General features: G+C 38.9%; 1 protein-coding gene and 1 long non-coding RNA gene across 4 annotated transcripts; both read right to left on the bottom strand.

The window, feature by feature from the left end:
• Positions 1–3,262: 3,262 nt before the first annotated feature.
• On the bottom strand, positions 3,263–14,985 carry LOC139137328 (cationic amino acid transporter 4-like). Of its 2 annotated transcripts, XM_070705361.1 has the most exons (4): positions 14,849–14,985; positions 12,286–13,949; positions 4,594–4,702; positions 3,263–3,688 (listed from the first exon to the last, which is right to left on the bottom strand). In XM_070705361.1, the coding sequence occupies exons 2-4, from the start codon at positions 13,837–13,839 to the stop codon at positions 3,441–3,443; spliced, it is 1,911 nt and encodes a 636-aa protein (XP_070561462.1). In that variant the 5' UTR covers positions 13,840–13,949; positions 14,849–14,985; the 3' UTR covers positions 3,263–3,440. The 2 variants fall into 2 exon arrangements, with proteins under 2 accessions (XP_070561462.1, XP_070561463.1); XM_070705362.1 differs by lacking the exons at positions 12,286–13,949; positions 14,849–14,985 and adding an exon at positions 6,090–8,557.
• Positions 14,986–15,632: 647 nt separating this feature from the next.
• Positions 15,633–21,627, bottom strand: LOC139137327 (uncharacterized). 2 transcript variants are annotated; one of them, XR_011553368.1, is made up of 4 exons: positions 21,327–21,627; positions 20,535–21,075; positions 19,776–19,868; positions 15,633–17,017 (listed from the first exon to the last, which is right to left on the bottom strand). It is a non-coding gene; the product is annotated as an uncharacterized lncRNA (long non-coding RNA). The 2 variants fall into 2 exon arrangements; XR_011553367.1 differs by having other exon boundaries at positions 20,535–20,677; positions 21,327–21,612.
• Positions 21,628–22,993: the final 1,366 nt, after the last annotated feature.

Below are 22,993 nucleotides of genomic sequence, written 5' to 3'. Positions count from 1 at the left end.
CCAGGAACCAAATCCATTATCTTCCGTGAAACTTGGCTGACATGCAATTCATCATAGATTGTTAAAAAGGAGTGGGTCGTAGGAACTGCGCCAAAAGGTCGCATGGGCCCCTACGATGACCAAATTAAACACAGTATCCAATGTACGTCGGCGGTTAGCAAAAATTAACACGTTTGTCATAATGTACATCTAAATCGTAATCGTAAAATGTAAATATTGCAGATATGTTGACGTGCACCCGTGCGCCCTACCCTCCTTTAAAGGCCCAATAGCGGTATCTTTTAGCATTATTTTGTGATTTTACTTCCAAAACTAAAAAAGGAATGTACTCATTGAGGGGTGTTTATACAAGTATAATAAACTCTCCACTGGGACTGCATGTGCAATTTTGAGCAAGATAAATAATAAACGTATGCCCAAACGTAAAATGGCGCCCTCATGCAAATAAAGCAAAAACACTGTACGTTGACTTGTGCCTATATGCATTGGAATATTCACCAGAGTAGTCCAATATAATGCAAAGTGTTGAATGTTTTCCACTGGGACATCATATACTTCGTTTTCTTTGTAATATTACCAATTTTTAAAAATGGCGGGAAAACAAAATAACGGTTAAAATTTAAATTGTCCAATTTTTCAGTAGTAAAAGACTATATCCTTAAATTTGTAGAATTTAAAGAAAACCAGAGAAAATAGAAAGCTTTTTTCAGGTCAAAAAATTTCAAGAGTTGCAGCCACAGGGGCTTTAAAATCATTGAAACTCATGTAGAACAAGTTAAGTGACAGTCAGTTTATGTGGAAATATATATATCCCGTTATAGTCCATCGATATCTTAATCACAATAGGGTTCGATGTTTTACTTCATCGCTTTTCTTTTCGAAAATCTTCAAACTTTCTCTGCACTTCTTGCAGACGACATTTTGCAGAGGTCTTTTCAATGAGCCGTCTTAGAAGTTTTCAGGCTTACTCTGATTGGTCCCTAATAACAAGTGACGAGAAATTTCGGCAAATCGATGCCGGGCCCCTTGCAATCATCACACTGGGTCAGTTTTTATAGATACGAGTACAGATAATCATGTATAAGAACTATGAACCCTGTTGTATTCTCCAAAGATTTAATCAGCGACGAAAACTTTTACGACATGCTGTTTTAGCTGGAATAAGCACTGATTACTGCCCTGTGACTTAGGAAACTTTGAGAAGTATAAACCTTCAAAATAGCGTATTCCTCTGATTCCTAGACCCCCTTTCCAGAACCAAAGATGACGAAAAAGATGTGGGGGTCAAACGGATGTCACCGCGAAATCGAACGTCGTTGTTAATTTATGCTAATTTATGCAATGCTATGCAAATTTGTATGCCAATGATTTTTTGATTCACGCTACAGACAACTCAAACTTTGTGATATCGACTCATGCCGTGTTCGGTTACAAAAAGGGGAGAAACATGTTTTTAGCCACCATTTGCACGTTACTCAAATGGACCACGCAGACACTGGAAAATGTATTTGGTATAAACATCATGATAGACTTTGCCCGGCAATATCCTAGCAAGAGTTGGCACATCAAGCTGCAGTGATAGATCATGTTACTACCCTAGTACTAGGTTTTAAAGAAACGAACAAGTATATGAAGCATCATGGCGTTTGCTTAAGCTTAAAGGTATGCTGTCACCTGTTCCAATTTTGCCACAGTTACCATGGAAAGAGAAAATCTAACCAATCACAGATTTTAAGTGGGTGCCCGCTTTTTTAAAAACAGCGCCCTCACATGCGCATTTTGAACACCAAGGAACGCCCTTTGACCACATATGGTCATATTTAGATTACAGGTGACTGTATACCTTTAATAATGGACAGTATAGGGGCGAACCCTCTCCTATCTGTGACTAATAATTCATCGTAAAGGACAAACAACCTTTAAAGGCGAGTCAAGTCATGATATGTCATGTCTATTTCATAGTCTTGACTTTTTTGCCAATACTTTAAATTTGCATACAGGATCACTGCCTTGTTTTTTCCCGCAACAATGCGACTTAAATTTCGACTGTATTAAATACTGGCATGGCAAGATGTGCAGGCTGCTTTTACATGTGATAAAGTTGGCCCCTCGAAAATGTAAGATTAACTTTTCCTCAAACTTTCCTCCAGCGACCTTTCAACCTTTCTCTTTCAAAATCAAGAATAAAAATGGTGGGGGGGGGGAGTCATTGTGAAACTTTTGGTCTTTGAGAAACAGATTAATCAATATTTACCGATATTTGAAATTCAAAATGGCTACCATTCCTGTGTTATCTGTATGGGGGATTCCCGATTTTCACTAAACATAGCTAGTGAAAACTTTATTTATTTACTCCACCACAAGCTGCAAAATGAGACTCCACAAGTGGTAGGCCAAAATAAAATTATAAACGTTTGAGTGAGAACATCTGTCCTCGAAGTGCATTCTTCCTTAACTATGTTCGTTGTATGAACCCTACAGACTGCAGTTCACGGTACACGGAGTGATATGAGCTCCAACCACTGTACGAACACTAGTAGTGTGCCCTGTTCTTCCCAGAGACGTATGTTATTGTAAAGGTCAAATTTACTCCGAGATTTGTGAACCAATGCGTGCTACAGTATGCAAATAACGTTTTCAATATCAACAATTTTCATTTGTTACCAATTATAGATATGCGCATGTTACGCGGGTAATATAATTGAGCAACATCAATTACCAGTACACATCGGTCTTTGTCATTCCTTGTGAAAGGTCAAGGTCGCCTCTTTACTATGTTGTAATCGATATCCTCCCATTTTGACAGCTTGAGCGAACATAACATACTTTGTCTGCACTCCACAGCAATGAAGGAAGGGATAGATAGATAGATAGATAGATAGATAGATAGATAGATAGATAGATAGATAGATAGATAGATAGATAGACAGACAGACAGACAGACAGACAGATAGATAGATAGATAAATAGATAGATAGATAGATAGACAGACAGAGATAGATAGATAGATAGATAGATAGATAGATAGATAGATAGATAGATAGATAGATAGATAGATAGACAGACAGAGACAGACAGACAGACAGACAGACAGAGACAGGGACTGGGAGAGACAGGGAGACATACATGTACAGAGACGGCCAGACAAACAGACACAAAGACAGGTATAGTGCATAATCGATCATACTATGCCACAAACTAGGATCCACATATCTTAGCTGCTGTACAAATCAAATCAAATAATGAGCCGACAATATACAAATAAACTGCATAACTTATATATATACTAAAAGACAAGTTTTCTCTCTGTATTACAATTGAACTCCGATTACTGAATACTTTGAAACCTGAGAGAGAATTATCAACATTAATTATGACAGAAAATAAAACCATATCAATTTTGACCAGAAATGTAAATATCTGTGTGTTTGACGAAGTAATTAATTATTGGCTGAATTTGCTTGGTCAAGTTCACCTTTGGCGGTGTCCTTACTAACCACATCGTCACTACCATATTTCAGTTTGTTTGATTGTTGAGTGGGATCGTTGTCTTCAAGGTTAAGTTCGAATGCTTGTGCAGATTCCGGTAGGATCGCGTCGGTTTCATTCAATTCAACTTCGTCTTCGGAACTCTGCCTCAGGCCTTCTTTACTGTGGTGCATGCCATAAGTGAAATACACAGTCATTCCTGTAATTTAGGAAAATAATAAATGTGCCATTAAAATTCCTTTAGTAAATCCTACGACCCTTTGCCGTTTGGGTCAAAAACTACAACAAGAGGGTGACAACAACGTAGTACGTATCGAGAAGAGAATATCACCTTCCCCCTCCGTATCCTGGAAACCCCTAGCATGCAATGGAGGGGCGATATTCCCTTTTTCCGAGACCTGTCACAAGACCAAATCCTATATAAGAGGGTTGAACAGGGAGGGTGGGGCAACGAGTCGTGGTAGTTTACGAGCATGTTCGGTACGAAATAAAGTCTAAGAGGGATGGCTGGCAGGACTAGTTCGGAATCGATTGTATTTGTTATTTGGAGGTTAAATCGTGATGACATCATCCCTTGTCCGGAGGGGTGCTTAGCAACATCCATACGCTTTCACATGTCAACTTTACCAAACAAAAAATTCAACTTTGCTCGACAGGCGAAGTGTCGCGTTTATTAACCTTCATTCGAACTATACTTTCGCTCAAAATTCATGTCACACGTTAAATGTAAATCCAACATTAACATGCCGATGATTGTCTGTACACGCATACATCAGGGCTATACAATAATCGGTGGAATCAGTATGCAGAATGCGTTCCAATAATATCGAAAAAAATACGTGCAAAAATAAATTAAACTGTCTTTTTACGATGTATTGCTCAGGAAAAAATATTTACTGATTTGTTAACTTGTTTATATATATTTTCTTTTGCTCGGTTTTACATAAGCAACAGAAAACAGACTAAACAGTACAAATTGACGCTAAGTTTTTCAAAGGTGGGAAAAGGGCGTGGTAGTATCTGGATGTAAAAAAGGTAGGTTTGGTCTCTGAAACGCACATGGCTCTTTTCTTTGTCGTGCTCAGGAAGAATTGATTTACTTACCAAGAGTAACCCAAATACCAAATCGTATCCACGTTACCCCTGACAGGTTTGCCATCAGTATGAAATTGAAGAAAACACTCAGCGCTGGAACGAAGGGGACACATGGTACCTAAAAATTCAGAGAAACAACGGCAAGGTCATCAACTTACACTACCGACATAATCGCAAGACATACCGACATTGTAACAAAACTACTGATAATTGTCAGAAAATAGCGACATTGTAACAAAACTACTGATAATTGTCAGAAAATAGCGACATTGTAACAAAACTACTGCCAATTGCCAGAAAATAGCGACATTGTAACAAAACTACTGCCAATTGTCAGAAAATAGCGACATTGTAACAAAACAACTGATAATTGTCAGAAAATAGCGACACTGTAACAAAACTACTGAAATAATGATCAGAACGTAGCGACATCGTTACAGAACTACTGAAAGAATGATCAGGAAGGAGCGACATTGTAGCAAAAACACTGAAATCATTGTCAGACAATCACAATAACTGACAAGTAAATTAACAAATAACAGAAAAGTATCAAGCACAACAAAGCCCAAGTTAAAGTAACCAAACAAATTTAGTGTTTACGGTCCTGGTGGTAATACTTTTGCAACATGAAACTGCTATTGACGACCCTTGTGAAATGGCCAATGTGTACTGAGACAAGCGTTTGAACGATAAAAGTAAAAAATAATGAAAAGTATCCATTTTAGTGACCTTCCAATGTTTCATAAACTATTGTTCAGAATACGTTGACAGTCACATAATTACAGGTTTTGAAAGGTGGTACAAAGTAAGCTCATTAAATGGTCTCTGATGTTTAGCAGGGTAGGTTTCTATGACAGACGGGATAATTTTGTTACGTTAGTATCACGACAACATATTAATGGGTCACATATATTTAACGATAACAGTTTAAAGGAAAGGGTTGTATCGATTGCATGAACGTGCAACTAACGAGGACACATGAACAAGGCGACGTAGAGAAAGTAAATGAAGATAAAGCAAAATGGAGGGTAACAGACTGCCAATGAAAACTGGAAGAGGTCAGCAAACTAGTATAGGGAAGACATGCCATAATCAATGGAGGTTAAAGGGCGACGTAAGAAGAATTTCTGTAAAATTATCAACGTTGTTTTACACCTGTTTATCTAAAATCCTGTGTAAACTGACCACACTTGCATTGATTAAAGTGGCTTTGGGTCGAACCGCGATGGGTAAAGGGTAAAACTTCGGTAAGATAGCTAGTTTGGCAACCATTGAAGTGGTCAGTCGGATAAAGTGGCTTCAATGGGAACCGTTTTGCTATAATAAGACACTTAACAGCACAAAACAAACTTCTAATTTCTCTAGTAACATTTTTATATATGAGAAATCTTGATCGGAGAACTATGAGAATGCGGGTTGTCGCGCTCGATAACGTAGACATTCACCTGTTACAACGTGTTGTTTGTATCAGCTCCTGGTCCATATCTCAAAGAGAATAAGCCTACCTTGAAATTGAGCGGTGTACAGTTCTGTTGGTGCATGCTGATCACAAGGAGTGAGGCGGTAACCATAACGACAAGCAACACGACCAGCACCAATACCCAGGCCCGTAATTCGAGTATAAAAGTAGTACCATTGACGATGACAATGCAGAAGACGAAAATTGATATTGCCATTATTAGTGCAGCATATGCTGGTACTTTACCAGGTTCTGAAGAAAGAAACGCAAATCGTGCGTATCTTTTCTTCAATTTCCCGTAATCTTGAGGATCAGTCGAACTGTCGTGGTCCGTGTTTTCCAAAGTATTTCCGATGGCGGCTGGTCTGTACCTGAGAATTATCACGCTCAGCGAAACGACGCTGTACGATAGCAGTGTACCGATGGCCAAGAATTGCACAAGCGCGGCAAGGTCGAAAATGATGGCGAAAATGCCTGTCAGAAGTCCGAACGCCACGGTCGCCACGAGAGGGGTTTTCGACCAAGGGTGGATGCGCGCGAATGCAGCGCAGAGAAGTCCGTCACTGGCCATTGCGTATATGCAACGCGGCAAGGCAAACATAAACGTCATCAGCTCTACCGTTATACCGAGAAGCGCTCCTACGCCGGTGATATACTCCGCCCAGGGGAGATTGAGGTACTCGAAAGCTGCCGGAAGGGCTCCAGCCGGGTTGATATCGTAAAAGGGTACAATTAAAGTGAGTGACGCTGACATTGCCACATATGATATCGAGGCAACTGTGAGCGCTACACCAAGAGCACGTGGTACAGTTTTGGCCGGGTTCTTGGCTTCTTCCCCAGTGGTCGTTATGGCATCGAATCCAACGTAGGCATAAAAACATGGAGCTGCCGCGGCCATTATGCCGGAAAACCCATAGGGTGCGAAACCACCAACTCTCCAATTGTCCAAATCCCCGTATATACAACCCATTATGGTGAAGAATACTATAATGCACAAGTTTAATACAGTGAAAGCGGAGAAGATGTTCGCGGAGAGCTTGGTTCCCATTGCAACAAAAGTCATGGCAATCATCACTACTATAAATGCGAAGAAATCCGGGTATGCAGCCAGAAAGGGGACATCCCATGGGCCTCCTGTGATGTTTTCCAGTATAAACTGACTGATGCGGTAGTTTGTGAGAGTGTTCAAGTAACCACTCCAAGACCGTGCGATGGCGGCACTTCCGACCAGGTATTCTAGGATCATCTCCCAACCCATCAGAAATGCAACAATTTCTCCGACGGTGACGTAGACGAAAACGTAGGTGGACCCAGCCTTGGGTACTCTCGCGCCAAACTCGGCATACGACAGCGCTGCAAACATCGAGCAGAAACCGGCGATGAGATACGAGATGATGACTGCGGGGCCAGCAACCTCTTTCGCCAATACTCCGGTTAACACGTACAGGCCTGATCCAAGCATTGTGCCGAGTCCCAAAAATGACAGTTCGATGGCATTTAGACACCTATGTAACCGACCATCCGAAATATTTGCGTCTAGACGTTTAACACGACTGATTTTGTTGACAAAACGATGGAAACCGTCGTAAGCCATTTTAAAAATAAACAGTTACAATCTGAGAGGAGCTATCGTGACTTTGCTTGTTCCAACTTGTGTGAAATAGAAGGGTATACATCAGACGGGATAAGGTTGATCTTCATATGCATAACCATTGGACGATTGACTTTCATGGCGAGATTGTATCGCGAGATCTCGAGAGACTTGGATAATCTATGTGAAGCATATCAAAATTTTCATGACTTTGTGCCGCCAATTCGCGTAGTTTAACTAAACTGAGTAACTTTTGTGCGGTCCTAATGACTGCAAATGATAAGTCGTTTGCATGGTACTCTAAACTCTAGAACTCCAATGTAAGCATGATATGACGGGGAGTGATCATCGTAAATGGCGCCATCATCCTTTCAACGTACAAAGGAATAGGGTCATTTATGTAACATTATTGACCGTATCAAAGGTATAGGATGCAGTTTAGCATTCAATAGGTAGAAGTTGACAGGCAACAAGGAGTAGACGATTAATTTCAAAAAGGAAACTAGATGAAAATTTTAAAGTAGAATGCGCCTTTGGGAGAGATATTCAGAATCTCAAATTATTGTTACAATTCCGTTCTGATTTAACACTGGGGGTTCATTTTAAAATTCTTGGAGTACGACAAATTTTCACCGTTTAACGGTTTTTTGAAAATCGAATTTTCCTACTATTTAGTCAACAAGGGATGGCGGCCATGTTGAATTTCAAATAACGGTTCATGCTAGGTAATGTTTCTCTCGTGTCAAGCGTTGCACAGTGGCCCCTGATTTTTACTCTCGTAACTTTGCACGGTAACACCTGATTTTTATTATTGGTTTTGAAAGAGAATGGTCAAAAATTTCATCGAGGAAGGTTTGAGCAAATGTAAAGACTTTCACTTTCGAGAAGCATAAAGAATTTCATCAATTTAAATTTGACTGACAATATAAATTTCTGCAAGAGTAACAGGAGCCGTACGCGTAGACTGTCGATAGTCCTCGTGCCTTCTTTTGTTCGGAGTCACTTTATTAAGTGCGGTAGCAATCCAACGTAGGCGATCGAGCGCCGAAGGCGCGAGGTCGAGTGCCGAAGGCACGAGCCGACAGTCCTCGTGCCTTCTTTTGTTCGGAGTCACTTTATTAAGTGCGGTAGCAATCCAACGTAGGCGATCGAGCGCCGAAGGCGCGAGGTCGAGTGCCGAGCTTGTACCAGCTATAAATACCGGAAGCTACGCGAGACCAAGCAGTACAAGCGACTGGCGAGAGTCTAGCATGTGGCGATAAACATACTTTGCAAGACATTTTAAACGTTAATTATTATGATTTGGTATGTAGCATGCTGCTGTTAACTTGGCCAGGATCTTTGCTGTCGTCCGTATCCTTATTTAGTTTATCCCTTTGTCACGGCCCATAAATTATCATCGTTAAATTTCCATTCATAAGGTTATGAGGTTATTTATCACGTTATGTTTAGAAAGCTATACATGTTTATCTCAGATTACAGTAAGCAAAATAAACGCTCTATTCACAATAACTCCCTGTAATTGTTCCTTTCATACTCATACCAGTAACACAGTTCGTGTCTATGAACTAAACATAGTATCTTCAAACCATGCCTTTTAATTTAAACCCATTAACCCCTCAAACTAGGACGCAAATGGTACATTCACAATAGGTAGACAGGCTGTTTCTGATCCTTTCGAATAATTTGACACGATTCACCATGAGCACTTTAAAAAAGGAAAAGACGAGTAACATGCGAGTTTTTTTACTAGCTTAAGACCTGTAATTAATTTCCCATCGGCCACCACAGTAGTGTTGAGCTAATTTTTCAATTATAAAAAACTTAGCGGCACAAATCCTAATGCAATATGTTAGATCAATGTCAGCTGGGGTACTGGTTAAATTGTTATGTAGGCAAGTTTTTGTCATTATATATATATATATATATATATATATATATATATATATATATATATATATATATATATATTATTATAAAGATAAATTTATGCAAGTTGAAACAGACTGGCAAATAAAACTAATATATATAATGGTGAATGCGTCGAGCGAAAATCAGTCATTTGACTAAAAAGAAGAGAAAGAAAAATTAAAAAAATTATATCATCATACGGATGCGTTCAGGACGCATCCTTCTCCTTCAGGTCTCAGAAGGCTTGTAATTTGAGCCGAAGATGAAAATAGCGCCCCCAGTGATGTATTGCAGAAATTCATGTTAATTGCAATGGTTTTTGTAGACCATATAACTGTTTATATTTCCACAGAATGTTACAGCTATCCCTTACAGCAGTCTGCATTTTCAGTCAAGCAGCCAATGGTCTTCGCACAAGTTTTTCAAATCCAGGTTCAAGCCAGCGAAGCATCACTGCAGGTGTCAAAACTGACAGGTCCGCACAATGAAGTGATGTAAGTGTCTTACACCACTGCTCATTCCACCCTTGCATCTGCTGAGGGAGACGTCTTTGAAAGCTTATGTTCCAGTAACACTCAGTTGATCATAGCGAGCTACAAAACCCTAGATTATAGTATATTTACATTATATGACACGGTCTGTATCGCTGGCGCAATATAGTGTGTGTTGTGGTCAATTTTCTTCCCACTCCCTGCTTGTGGTATTGTATCTGGCTTCTTTTTCACACCACGAATACGCTTTAGAGCAATAACGTTGCCAAAACGTAAGGATTCAAACAAAGGCTACTGTATCTTTTCTCATCGTAACTGGCTGATCTAGTTCATCAAATTGACATGGTGATTTTACTTTGAATGAAATTGCATTTTACTTTTCCCAGTAAGAAAAAATTGTTTTGTAATGCTGAAAACTTGCCCAAGTTACGTAAAAAATAACTGGTCGACTGTCTAAAATGTCGACACACATCATAAGTGTGCATGTTCATACAGGCTGTGTAAGCTGGCGGAAGTTATTTACAAAAGCTCAAAAGAAGTGTATTGAGGCATATTGTGATGCAGTCATAAGCAAAACCTATCATGGTTTATTGAACCACTCTTAAAGGGGCATGGTTTATGTGACTGTGTTGCAGTACCGTTTATAATATGCAAATAAAACAGGCCCGGAAGCTGGGATGATTCATGATCTTTGCGACTGTCACTATGCACAAAACTAGGAACTCTGGGTATTATTGACTTTTCATTGACTTTATAGGTCTGGAATAATATAAACGGTTGGTATAACACTTATGCTTTCACTTTACTTCGCATGTACAGTCGATAGCGTTAAATCCTGCCCTACTGTTACATTGTTTGCTTTTCAAATTTTGATGGCATGTACACCAAGACAGTACCATTTTACGGTCTTCCAAAGACATTAGTACCATTTTACGGCTTTCCTGTTTTCTGACCTGACCAAACCGTACGGACCGGACGATGATATCTACCCCTTTGCTGCCGTCCTCGTTTATGATCGTTCGCATGTAAACTACTAGTAATTTTCAGTAGATTACTAAGGTACCAGGTGAAAAAAAAACCCAGAAAATTCGACAATGAAAAACGCCGTCTACAAAATAAACTGTGCTAAGTGCAACACCTACCACACAGTAAAAAACCAGCAGATTCAAATAAAATGAACCAAGCAGGAAACACAAACAAACAAAGAAAAATCGGCGCCATACAGCAACTTTGAGTAAGAAGGACCATAAACCCACATGGCACTGCACTGACTTTAAGGTCAGTTGAGGAAAGCCATAAGAGGATAAGAGACTTTGCAACAGTGCAAGTAACCCTCACTCAATTATCAATGTTAAAATGTAACATAAGTCAAAGTTACAATGGTCTGACGAAAGTAGATGGACAGGCTAATGGGCCAGTAGCTATAGCTTATGGGTTTTACCAAAATTTTTGTTTTATATGCAATGGCAAGTACTTTTATTTATCTGTACGTGGAATATGCTGTATCATTGTTTATATTCGAATTCTAATCCAGGCGAGAATTTCAATAGTAACAATGCTACACATGTACAGGCTAAGGTGACAAGCTGAATACTATGTATCTCAACATGCTTGGGAGGGGGATTTTAGAACAAGAAACAGTTTTTGACAATAAAACAAAAAAGTGACAAACAAACATCAAAAGTTACAGCCAGCTACTGGCCCTCTTAATAAGCTTAACACTTACGTTTTTAAAAAGGCATCTGTATGTTCAACGTTGCAAAGTTTTCGCATTTAGCAAGTTCAAACGTTCAATGAACTGGCGCATTTTTGTATTGAAAGATTGGCATATAGCTGATCATGTTGAACATGGCTGTTTAAGGTAATATGCGCCTCGAAAGTAAAAGACTTAAATTTTGCTCAAACTTTCTTCAATGAAACTTTTAACCATACTCTTACCACACCATGTACCAGGAATTAAAAAGCAGGGCTCACCGTGCAAGCTTTGGTTCTAGAGAAACAAATTACCTGACATTAACCGATATTTGAAATTCAAAATGGCCGCCATCCCTGTGTTAACTCGACGAGGAAAAAGAAAAGTTTCGCTTTTCGAGAAACTAAGAAGGGCAGAATTTTTCTTACTCCAAGAGCTTTCAAATGAGCCTCCACAAGTGGTGGCAAAAGCATTCAAACATTTAGGAGTCTGAATATCTGTTCCCGAGGCACATTCTACCTTAAACTTACACAGTATTTATAACTGAGCAACTTACCTTGAAATTCAGGGCTGACATATTCTGTTGATGCATGCAGATCACAAGAAGTGACATCGCCACCATGGCAGCAAACAGCGTCAACAGGATTATCACCCAGGCTTTCTTTTGGAGAATAGCTTCGCTGCAGTTCACTGCAATTATGCTAAATATGAAGAGAAATAATGCCATCAAGATGGTGACGATGGCCGGTATCCTACCAGGTTCCGCAGATGCTAAAATCGTTATCGAACGAAACCTTTTCTTCAACTTTCCGTAGTCTTGAGGGTCAATCAGTTTCTCGTAGTCGCCGCCTACTAAAATATTTCCAACTGCCGCTGGCTTGTATCTCATAACTATCACGCTCAGGGACACAATGCTGTATGAAAGAAGTGTGCCGATGGCCAAGAAGTTAACCAAAGCATTGGTGTCGAAAATGATGGCAAAAACACTTGTCAGAAGCCCAAATGCTATGGTTGCAATGACTGGAGTTTTTGTCCAATGGTGGATGCGAGCGAAAACGGGACAGAGAAGTCCGTCACTGGCCATCGCGTATATGCAACGGGGCAAGGCAAACATAAACGCCATCAGTGATGACGTCATCCCAAGAAGTGCCCCAGCACCGGTGATGTACTCTGCCCAGGGTATGTTGAGGTACGCAAACGCAGCAGCGAGAGCGCCCGAGGGATCGATGTCGTAAAAAGGTACCATCAATGTCAGCGAGGCAGAAACGGTCAGGTAACAGAATGTCGCGACGGTGAGTGTTACGACAAGAGCACGTGGTATATTTTTGGTGGGGTTCTTGGCTTCTTCCCCAGTGGTCGTTATGGCATCGAATCCAACGTAGGCATAGAAACATGGAGCTGCCGCGGCCATTATGCCTGAAAACCCATAGGGCGCGAAACCACCAACTTTCCAATTGTCCAAATCCCCGTATATGCAACCCATAATACCGAAGAATACAATTATACATAGATTCACCGCGGTGCATGCACTATAAAATTTTGCAGATACTTTTGCTCCGATGGCGACAATTATCATTACGACGATCACAACAAGGAAGGCGAAGAAATCCGGATACGCAGCGATAAAAGGGACGTCAATTGGTCCCCCTGTGATGTACTTCAATATGAAATGGCTTATTTTATGACCTGTCAAGGTGTCGACGTAACCGCTCCATGAACGTGATATTGCGGCAGCTCCGACTGAATATTCCAAGATCAATTCCCAGCCAACCAGAAACGCCAATAATTCTCCCATGGTCACGTACACGAAGATATAAGTTGATCCGGCCTTGGGAACTCTGGCGCCGAATTCAGCGTAGGATAGCGCTGCTAAACCCGAGCATATGCCGGCGATTAGGTACGAAATGATGATCGCTGGTCCCGCTGTGAACCGTGCCAGTGATCCGGTCAAAATGTACAGTCCCGATCCAAGCATCGACCCCAGTCCTAAAAATATTAGCTCCACGACATTCAGACAGCGGTTCAACTGCGTTTCTGTTATATCCGTCGGCAAGTGTTTCACTCTACCCATTTTGGACACGAGCTGATCACTACAACATCGAGCAGCCATGGCTAAAATATCATGTGGTGTTGGACTCGCGTTTTCAATGAGTTGTTGTCACGAGGAAACTAGAACAGATAACAACCCGCAGAATCGTAAAGCCAACGAGGGTTTGTAACCTGTAGAGAATATGAAAGCATAAAGAAATACATTCTAATGTACAAACCAAGCTATTTACATAATAAAGAACGTTATGGCTGGTATGATTTGGGAGTCACGATGTTGCCATTCAATTTTGTAAAGGCATTTTAGAATGAGAGGGCTTCCTTCTTGTTTTAAATGAAAGGCCTGATCAATTTTGACGCTGCAAGGTTGATGAAGCAAGAATAGCAGGTGAACACGAAACTTAAGGTAGAAGAGCGGAAAACTGGCCGTGGTCAACAGGAGAAATCTTTCACACCCAACACCACCGTTCCGATACCCGCATTTGATCAGCTTTACAGGTCACACTGTATACCGCCCCAGCAGCACTTATGTCAAGCGTCGAAAATCATGGTACAGTATCTCAGAACATACAGTCACATTCACAGCGTACTGTTTTTAACAGTAGGACGATGGTGCAACTATTTCTACCCAAGGGGGGTTTCCTGTATGTCTACGATTATTTAGTTAATATTGTCTGTAAAACCAATCTCGAAATCTTGTTCAAACAAAATTAATACACGTGCACACTTTCTCCTACCAGTTGTAAATCTTGACTGTAATGATGTTATTTGTTCCGTCAACGAAAGGATAAATATAATGACGTCGGAACACCGTACATGCGCATTACATAGATTTCACATAGCTACCCTTCTTAGTCCAGTGCGATAAAAATTTAAAATGCATTGTATTACGCATGTATACATCTAAAGATAACTATTATGCGCTATTTTTGTCATCGATTAGAGTATATTACTCGTTTGTGGTAACACAGCCCTATGAGGAGGTAAGTTATATATCACCATGGAAACAGATATTCTGAAACTTAAAATCGAACTACTTTCTGTTTTACTATTTATACATTGTATAAACTTACCTAGAATCTTGTAAAGACAATTTCGGTTTCACTGTTTTGTGTTTCTATGATTAAAAATCGGTGTTGCCCAAAGTGACAGTGCTCTCTCTCTCTCTCTCTCTCTCTCTCTCTCTCTCTCTCTCCAGTTAAAGTATTTTTGTTGTCCATCAATCTGAACTCAATCTCTGTCACAATTATTGACAACAATGCTTGTCGCGACGAGGTCGTTCCCGACAAACCAGTATATTTTACTGCGTCAATAAAAATATCCCATTCATCGCATAATGAACAAAGGCCTATTGTTGCCTTCGACTAATTATGCATCACCTTTCACTCAGTGGCTATGTGATGACAATATAACAAGGACACAGTGATTGACTGTACATCCAATTGTACCAAAGAAACATCAGGGTGGATATAAGGCAACAACACATTGTTTATGCATGACACGCTGTAACTTGAGTTTGTCGATATGTCGACTGTTTGAAACTGTCGGGATCATAATTTCTCATAGCCAAGAAAGACGCGCATGCCCAGAAGTGACAACAATATACATCTAACTGTGATAAATAAGCTGTTCGCACCCATAGGGGCATTATACATGTACGTCCCCAGGGGTGATCGGGGAAAGGGGTGTCTTGGTCTCAGCACAGGTTTCTTGTTGCTGTTGTTTTATTTTAATACTTTGGAGTATGATACTGCCAATAAAGATATAATTGTGACAGTCACCAGTAGAAATCAAATGTTATGTCACTTTTATCAAAATAGAGTTTTTAACATAAATGGAAAGAACACTAACCAAATATTGTTTGTGCAAAGTTTCAGAGTTTTATTCCATTAACTTCCACATAAAATTTGCCATTGAAAAAGCCATACAGAAGCATTTACATTCACATCACTACACTGTACAGTACCGGTACATCTTCAGCCACACATTCTGCACTGAGAGACATGTAAATTGATTGGCAATGGCAGTTGCATTTACAGTTATAGAGTTACTATAACACAAAGAATGTTTTACTTGTACTGACACAAAAAATTAAGATTGATGGATTTCTATTTAGAATTGGTTTCCATGGTAACCATTTTCAAATGGGAATAAGAAAAGAATTGATGTACGAGCATTGAGCATGTGTGGAATGTACCCCTTCTCACAGGATTACATTTAGAATTGCTGGTTTAATAAACTTGCACTATTGTCATTTTCATGAAAATTTGCAGAAAAGGTCAGTCACAAGAAATAAATAATAGTGATAAAATAAAATTGCATGGTCATCGCACTTAAGCTTGAGATAAACAGCATTGAATGATTTTGTCCATAGAAAAAGCATGGGTGAAAAAATGATCACTCAGCATTTTTTCTCATAAATGTTGAAATTCATGGTCTTGTATCTAAACAAACGAGCGCAATGACCTCATGTATTATTACGCATTTTGATAATATTTTCAAAGAAGAATCTGAAACTCAACAATTTAGAGAAATGACAACACTTTCAATTTTACCGGTCTTATATTCTTAAGAGACTTCTTTGAGATTTCAAAATGGAAACTAATTTTCCGCAACAGTACATATGGCATTGCAGCAAAAACAGCCTTGAAAATTAAATAATTATGTACCACACTCATGGGTTCAGGTTAAAAACATACAATGCTTTATTATTATACTAGAGACTAGTGGACAAATTTTTCAACTGAGCTTCATGACAATTTTACATTTCCATGGAAACCAATTTTCTGCAACATCATCCGTGAAGCGAATACAGACATGGGTTCAGGTCAAAATGTCCAATGCTTTCATATCATTATCACAAGTCCACATGTGAAAAAGACAGTCACTGTATACATCCCATATCAGTGGACAAACTTACAACTTATCTCTTATAATTTTACATTTCCATGGAAACAATTTTACATTTCCATGGAAACTATTTTACTGCAACAGTATCCATAGAGCGAATACAGATATGGGTTCATGTCAAAAAGCCCAATGCCTTCATATTATCACAAGTCCACATGTGAAGACAGTCACTGTATACATCCCATGCTAGTGGATAAACTTTTCAATGAAACTCTATAATAATTTACATTTCCATGGAAACTATTTTTCTGCAATCTATGGAGTGAACACAGACATGGTCTGAATCTTGTGAACTCTTGTAGCTGGAGCACTGGGATTCTTCTTGTGACATACTGAAATATAAGAACAAAATAAAATCATTTTTTTTCAGCTGTATTGGAAATATCAAACTGACAAATAAAGTATGCAATGATTAGCTGCCTAAGTTGATCAGTTCATTAGCTAGTGTTGGTTCAGTTAGTTGACATCTCTTCAAATAAACATTATGTACAGTGAAAGCTTCAATCACTAGATGATACCCTGTTACAGAAATGCTTATCTGGAATTGTGTCCAATTTGACTCTATGAGATATAAGTATTGTCCAGGTGTATAAATCTGTTTACCAAATGTCTGGCATCATTCAATACCACACAAATCTCCTGAATGAAATTACACTGCTGAAGTGTAAACGTCAAGTAAAAGGTTCTGTGCTTGCACCTGTCATTGTGTTTGGAACCATGATCCAAAGATGAATTGGATTAACACACACAGCACAAATAATATGTATGGCCCTGATATGTATTTTGGAGCCCAAGGGGTATGGCAGGCCATTCCGGGTCCGATATGTTAACTCACAATTATGATAATACTAAACACTACAGATATGTGCAGGAGATACACAGTATAACACCAGATATCAAGTGCAAAGGGCTGTTCTTTTGGCAGCATAACCTTTTCAGTGTGGCTCGTATTGGAAATATTTGCTGAAAATGGTCTGCTATGTCAAAAATAACTTGAAATATATTTTCTACATCATATTTTATTACCATCTGACAGGAAATTCAACTACATTATGATCACAATCTTCAATACTGTCTCAAAACACATTCATGGTCCATATATACTATAGGTTGTTTAAGGTGACAGGTAAAAAATTGCCCCAAAAAGTTTGGGATAGTTTGAGTAAAAAAAATTGTGTCAATATCCCTAGGGATTAAAATGTATACAACGTTTATGACTAAAAGGTAAATTTGGGAATAAAATATTACAACTTAATTACACCTTATTAATAAGTGAGTAAGCGATATCCAGCTGTATCTTGTCATGCACTTAGGTTCAAAATTTTTCAGTATTTGTCTCCACTGAAGATATGTTTTGCATTCCCTGTCCTATCACATGTATATCTAAAATGCTACTTTATCATTCATTGACAACAGACTTGGTCTATCCATAGACCCTAAAAAGGGACAATTGTCACTGAAACTACTATAGACATAAATGGAAGAAGTACACAGCATAATGGCAGATAGCAAGTACAAAGGTCTTTTCTTATAGCAGCATTACCGTTTCAGTGTGGCTCATATTAGAAATACAGTATTGGCTGAAAATGGTCCGCTGTGTCAAAACTAACCTAAAATGTGTGCTCTGCATCAAATCTCATTTCAAACTGATAGAAATACAACTACATTTTGTTTGAAATTTTCTGTAATTTGTACTTTTCTTGCCAAAATACATCGTCCATTTTTTGACGATATGTTTTGCATTAATGTCAGTAAGTCATATTATATCTAAAATGTTACTTAATCATTCCTTAGCAATTGACTTGGTCTATCAAATTCAAGAGCATAATTATGTGTTCTCACTGATGGCGGTCATATTTGGCTTGCAAGCCAAAAATTATTTTATTGTTAAAAACCTAAATTGTATGTTCTTTACCAATATTTGAAAACTTTCTGTGGCCAAACTGGAAAGAACTTTGGCTTGAGTGACGTTTGATTTGAAATCATATTAAAAATTCAAGAAGATACAGGTACATTGTAATATGCTTTTAATTCCTCATTAATCCTTGCACTTTCATATTTGGATGATTAATTAATGTTATCACCACAATAAACTTTTCTGATTAATTTCTGTGATCCAAGGACTGTGCCCGCTGTGTTTTGAAATAGATTTGGCTGCATGTGATTCAGCATTGTTAAATAAATTAACAATACCGAAATTATACGGTGTCACTCAAATTTGATCCGAATTGGTACATACTAAAGATCAACAATAAGTGTTATTTCTATCTGTTCAGTGCGGAAAATTATACGTTGATGTTATGACAATTTCTGCACAGTACAACCAGAAAAACAACAAGAAATATTTAAACCAGAAAATTAAGAATGACAAAAGTAAAAAAGGTCTGAAACTTTAGGTACTGAAGGTCAACTTTAGCAACATGCATAGCAGAGAATCTTTCAACCATGGATGTCTATTAACCATGGATGTACAAAAATAGACATCCATGGTTTCAGCAGATCTGTTAATATGTCACAGTTCATAAACGATGACAGGCAATGACCAATTAGCTGTTTCAGCTACTGCTACCACTCCCAAACATAATAGGTACCCTGCATACAAATAGGTTAAAGGTCAAAATCCTCTTATTCAGATGTGAGGGCTAATTCAGTTCACTGCCACCACTCCTGCATATTTGCAGGATTTCCCTTTTTCTTACCTCATTTGCACATTTTTGACATTGACGTGTTCATTTGAACAAATTCACATCTCAACCCCTACATCTACCTGTACACCAAATACTGAGACGGTAGCTTTGGCGGTATGGGAGCCTTTGTGTGTGACGGAAATACATCCGCACATACATACCCACAAATATACAGACATACAGATGCCACCGACTCATCATCTAAGCTCTTTTTGGTATTTATATATAAAACCAAATATGAGCTAAAAACAGTACTTGTACATCCAAATATGAGCAACATGCCAGGTGTGATGTGGAAGAAACTGCAGATGTGAGGGCACTTATTCCCATAGGTTTATGCAGGTGTACGAATTCTGGTATAGACCTTTGTGACATGACATTTATATACAACAACGACACTTACTTTAAATGTGGACAGCAAGGATTTCAGGCAGCCATGGAAAACTATGTTGGCATCAGAATAATCAATTTCAATTTATACACATGGCACTTAAACCTGAAAGAATGAAAAGAAAATTGATTAGTAAATAACAATAAGTTTTTAGGATTTAAGAACAGTCAAAGGTTTTGCAATCAAATCTTGATGAGAATTTTTCTATGCAAAATAGGTAGGTGTAGCCTGCTAGCATGCTACAACTGTCAAGATTGAACTAAAGTGATGAGGTAATTGTACAGTAATTCAGCTAGCTATCAAATTACTGTTGTAAGTCCAAGCTGGGCATAAATGTTCTAGAATGCAGTCAATCAATTCATAAAGTAGAAATTTTGAACAAGGTTTTCTGACAGTAAAAAAAGGAACATGACCAAAATCTAATAAAATATTTTCATCATCCATAGAAAATCTGAACACATGCTCTACCACAACAGAACTTATCTGCATGCCAGTTATCAAAACAAACAGTGACATAATTGATTTTACATTTTTAGTGTTTCAAAATCTTTCTATTATTTTAGTTCACTTTCTGATCAAGTCACTTTTATGAATTAACTGCAAACAACATACAAATAAACCCAGGCTGTCTTTATGAACTGAATGCCAAGGCAGTAGCCAATACAAACAGATTTTTTTTAAGTCTGAATAATGAGAAGTACTACTAGTTGAAACAAAACTCTAGCCCCCAATAATATTATCAGCTGTACAAACACAGACAAGTACACTCACGTTATAGACTGCAGTGATGGGTCTGTTAAATCACGTCAACATCATCTTGACAACACAAACTGCAAATAGAGGCCCACTGGTCTATATACTCTCGGACTGGATCATCCCGTGGCAACCATTATCTAACCTGAAAGAAAACAAAGCTAAACGAAAACACATAGTGATACAAATTATCGAAAATAAATTGGGTCGACACGCATCGAATGTCAATCATCCAAGCGAGTAGTCAATGGGCGCGCCACGCACCGAGTCGGCATGGCGTCAAAATGAAGTGAAATCGGTCTATTTTCAAAGTTATGAATTTCATAGCTAGGTACTCGACATACTGAAAAAATAATTCATAACGATAGCAGCCTTCAACCAGTTTTAAACATGATTTGGGACGTCTTCACATATTACATGTATGATGTACACAAAAAATCCGAGCCGAGCGAATGTGTGTCGGACTGTTCAATACTGCTGTCACCTTCCTTTGACGTGTGGGTTCGATAGCTGTATGACCATGATGCGAAAACTCAGCCAAATCTCGCTCATTTTCTTCCTTGAAGTCAACAATATATTAAATTTGTGTTCATTAAATTTGTGTTCCGTAAGAGACATGATTACATGTGTTTGACGGCAAGTGATCTTGGAAAGTGGCTCAGCTTTTACAAAATCAATTACGTGAATCGAACATATCGACTCGATAATCGAGAACGTGTTTCAGCAAAGGCTACCTGAATTTCACCCGGTCTTGTTTTCAGTTTATTGTTGGCTGTTGCAAATAACTATTAACTGATTAAATATACGTACCTATTCAGTCCATGCCAAAAGGCCATGCCATTCCGTACATATCCGATGACTCGAGGTCCGTGACTGAAGGTTGACATGTTGTAAAACTTCCGGGGCACATAATGACATGACCTGAACTACGACCTCTGCTTGTTTCAACTACGTGCAATGCGGAACTTCTCCTTTACTTTCCATTTTTTATTAACGTTCAAAACATACTAGTGCTACATTTTTTGACATTTTTGAAATTATCTCAACAACGGAAAGAAGGACTACTTGCGTATTTGATCATCTACCATCCCAGACATGTGCTCACTTGCTAGACATGTGCTCACTTACAGTACACGCGTACGTACGCATACGAATGTTCAGCGCGCTCTATCTCCGTTTGGAACAAGTGACATAATATTCGATTTCTACTGGTGACTGTCACATATACTACAGGGCTCGAAATTAACTTTTTTCCCTGGTAGTCCCATTGGGCTACCATTTTCTGAAGTTGGTAGCCCAGTGACAACGGTTGGCAGCCCATGCATATTTTAGTTTAGGGTTATTGTTTTTCATTAACCAGACAAGAAAAAGCACCTTTTCCATGAAATGAATTTTCTTGTCATTTGATGTAAATACTTGCACACCTACTAGTAATACCCAAAGGAAACACGCACAAAGCCCCCTCCCCCCATGTTTCTGGTCCTAAGCATTCAGCAAAAGTGATGCGGCTTCGTGGTTTTCTTTTTTTCTCTCTTTTTATTCTTAATTATGCTGGGTTGGCACTATTGATGCAACAAATTAAATCTTTTATCACTGGCTGCATAATACTTGCGTTTTTTCAGCATTTTTGAACTTGCAAACAGGGATATCAAGGGATATCAAGGGATATCAAAGGATATCAAGGATAGCTGTACTGATGAGTACTGATGAATATGCAACCTCAAAATAGCCATGTTCTGAAATGACGCACGCGGTGACCGGAAACGATCTTTTTTTTTTTTTTTTTTTTTTTTTGCCTAATGGACAACAGTGATACTCAAAAGTTTGGTGACCTATTGACAACTCGTTTCACTCAGAGTTTTACGCAAATTTTGACAGTTGTCATGACAACGACCGCGACCTGCTCAGCACGACTAGACATACTGTAGCAGGGCTTAAAAGTAGACCATGGACTTTCTGTAGGGAGGACGCATATTGTCTGTGATTGATACATTATTATCAAAATGCAATGAAAACGTGTTTTCATTGGCCGTCATTTCCTGTGCCTGTCATTTAAGTACATCAGTTTAGATATTGAAACCTCTACTGTCTATGTTGAAACTTGGTTGCAAAGTTTCACTGCATGGTTGTCTTTGTAATTTGCAAAACAAAAGTCATAGTCTGGCCTTATTCATGTCATTGTGTCCAACTGGATTTGACTGCAATTTAGCTCATTCCAAAGTGACGGACCCGACATGGCACGCCAAGTACTGACTGAATTTTATGTTCCGGTCTTTGGTAGTCCGTGTGCGCTACCATTTCATGGATTTTGGTAGCCCAAGGGAAAAGTTGGTAGTCTGTGGACGCGGGACTACCGCTAATTTCGAGCCCTGTACTACCAATGTAGAGTGCCTTGGTCTTATAGATCTGGTTTTCTGAATATCCTATTTCTTGTTGAAGTTGTTCTCCTTCACACACAGTGCCACATGCTCGGTTGT

The sequence above is a fragment of the Ptychodera flava genome, chromosome 7 (assembly GCF_041260155.1).
Source record: "Ptychodera flava strain L36383 chromosome 7, AS_Pfla_20210202, whole genome shotgun sequence".
Classification (NCBI taxonomy): Eukaryota; Metazoa; Hemichordata; class Enteropneusta; family Ptychoderidae; genus Ptychodera; species Ptychodera flava.
Note: the sequence above shows the minus strand (reverse complement) of the source record. Positions and strands in the feature narration are given on the sequence as shown.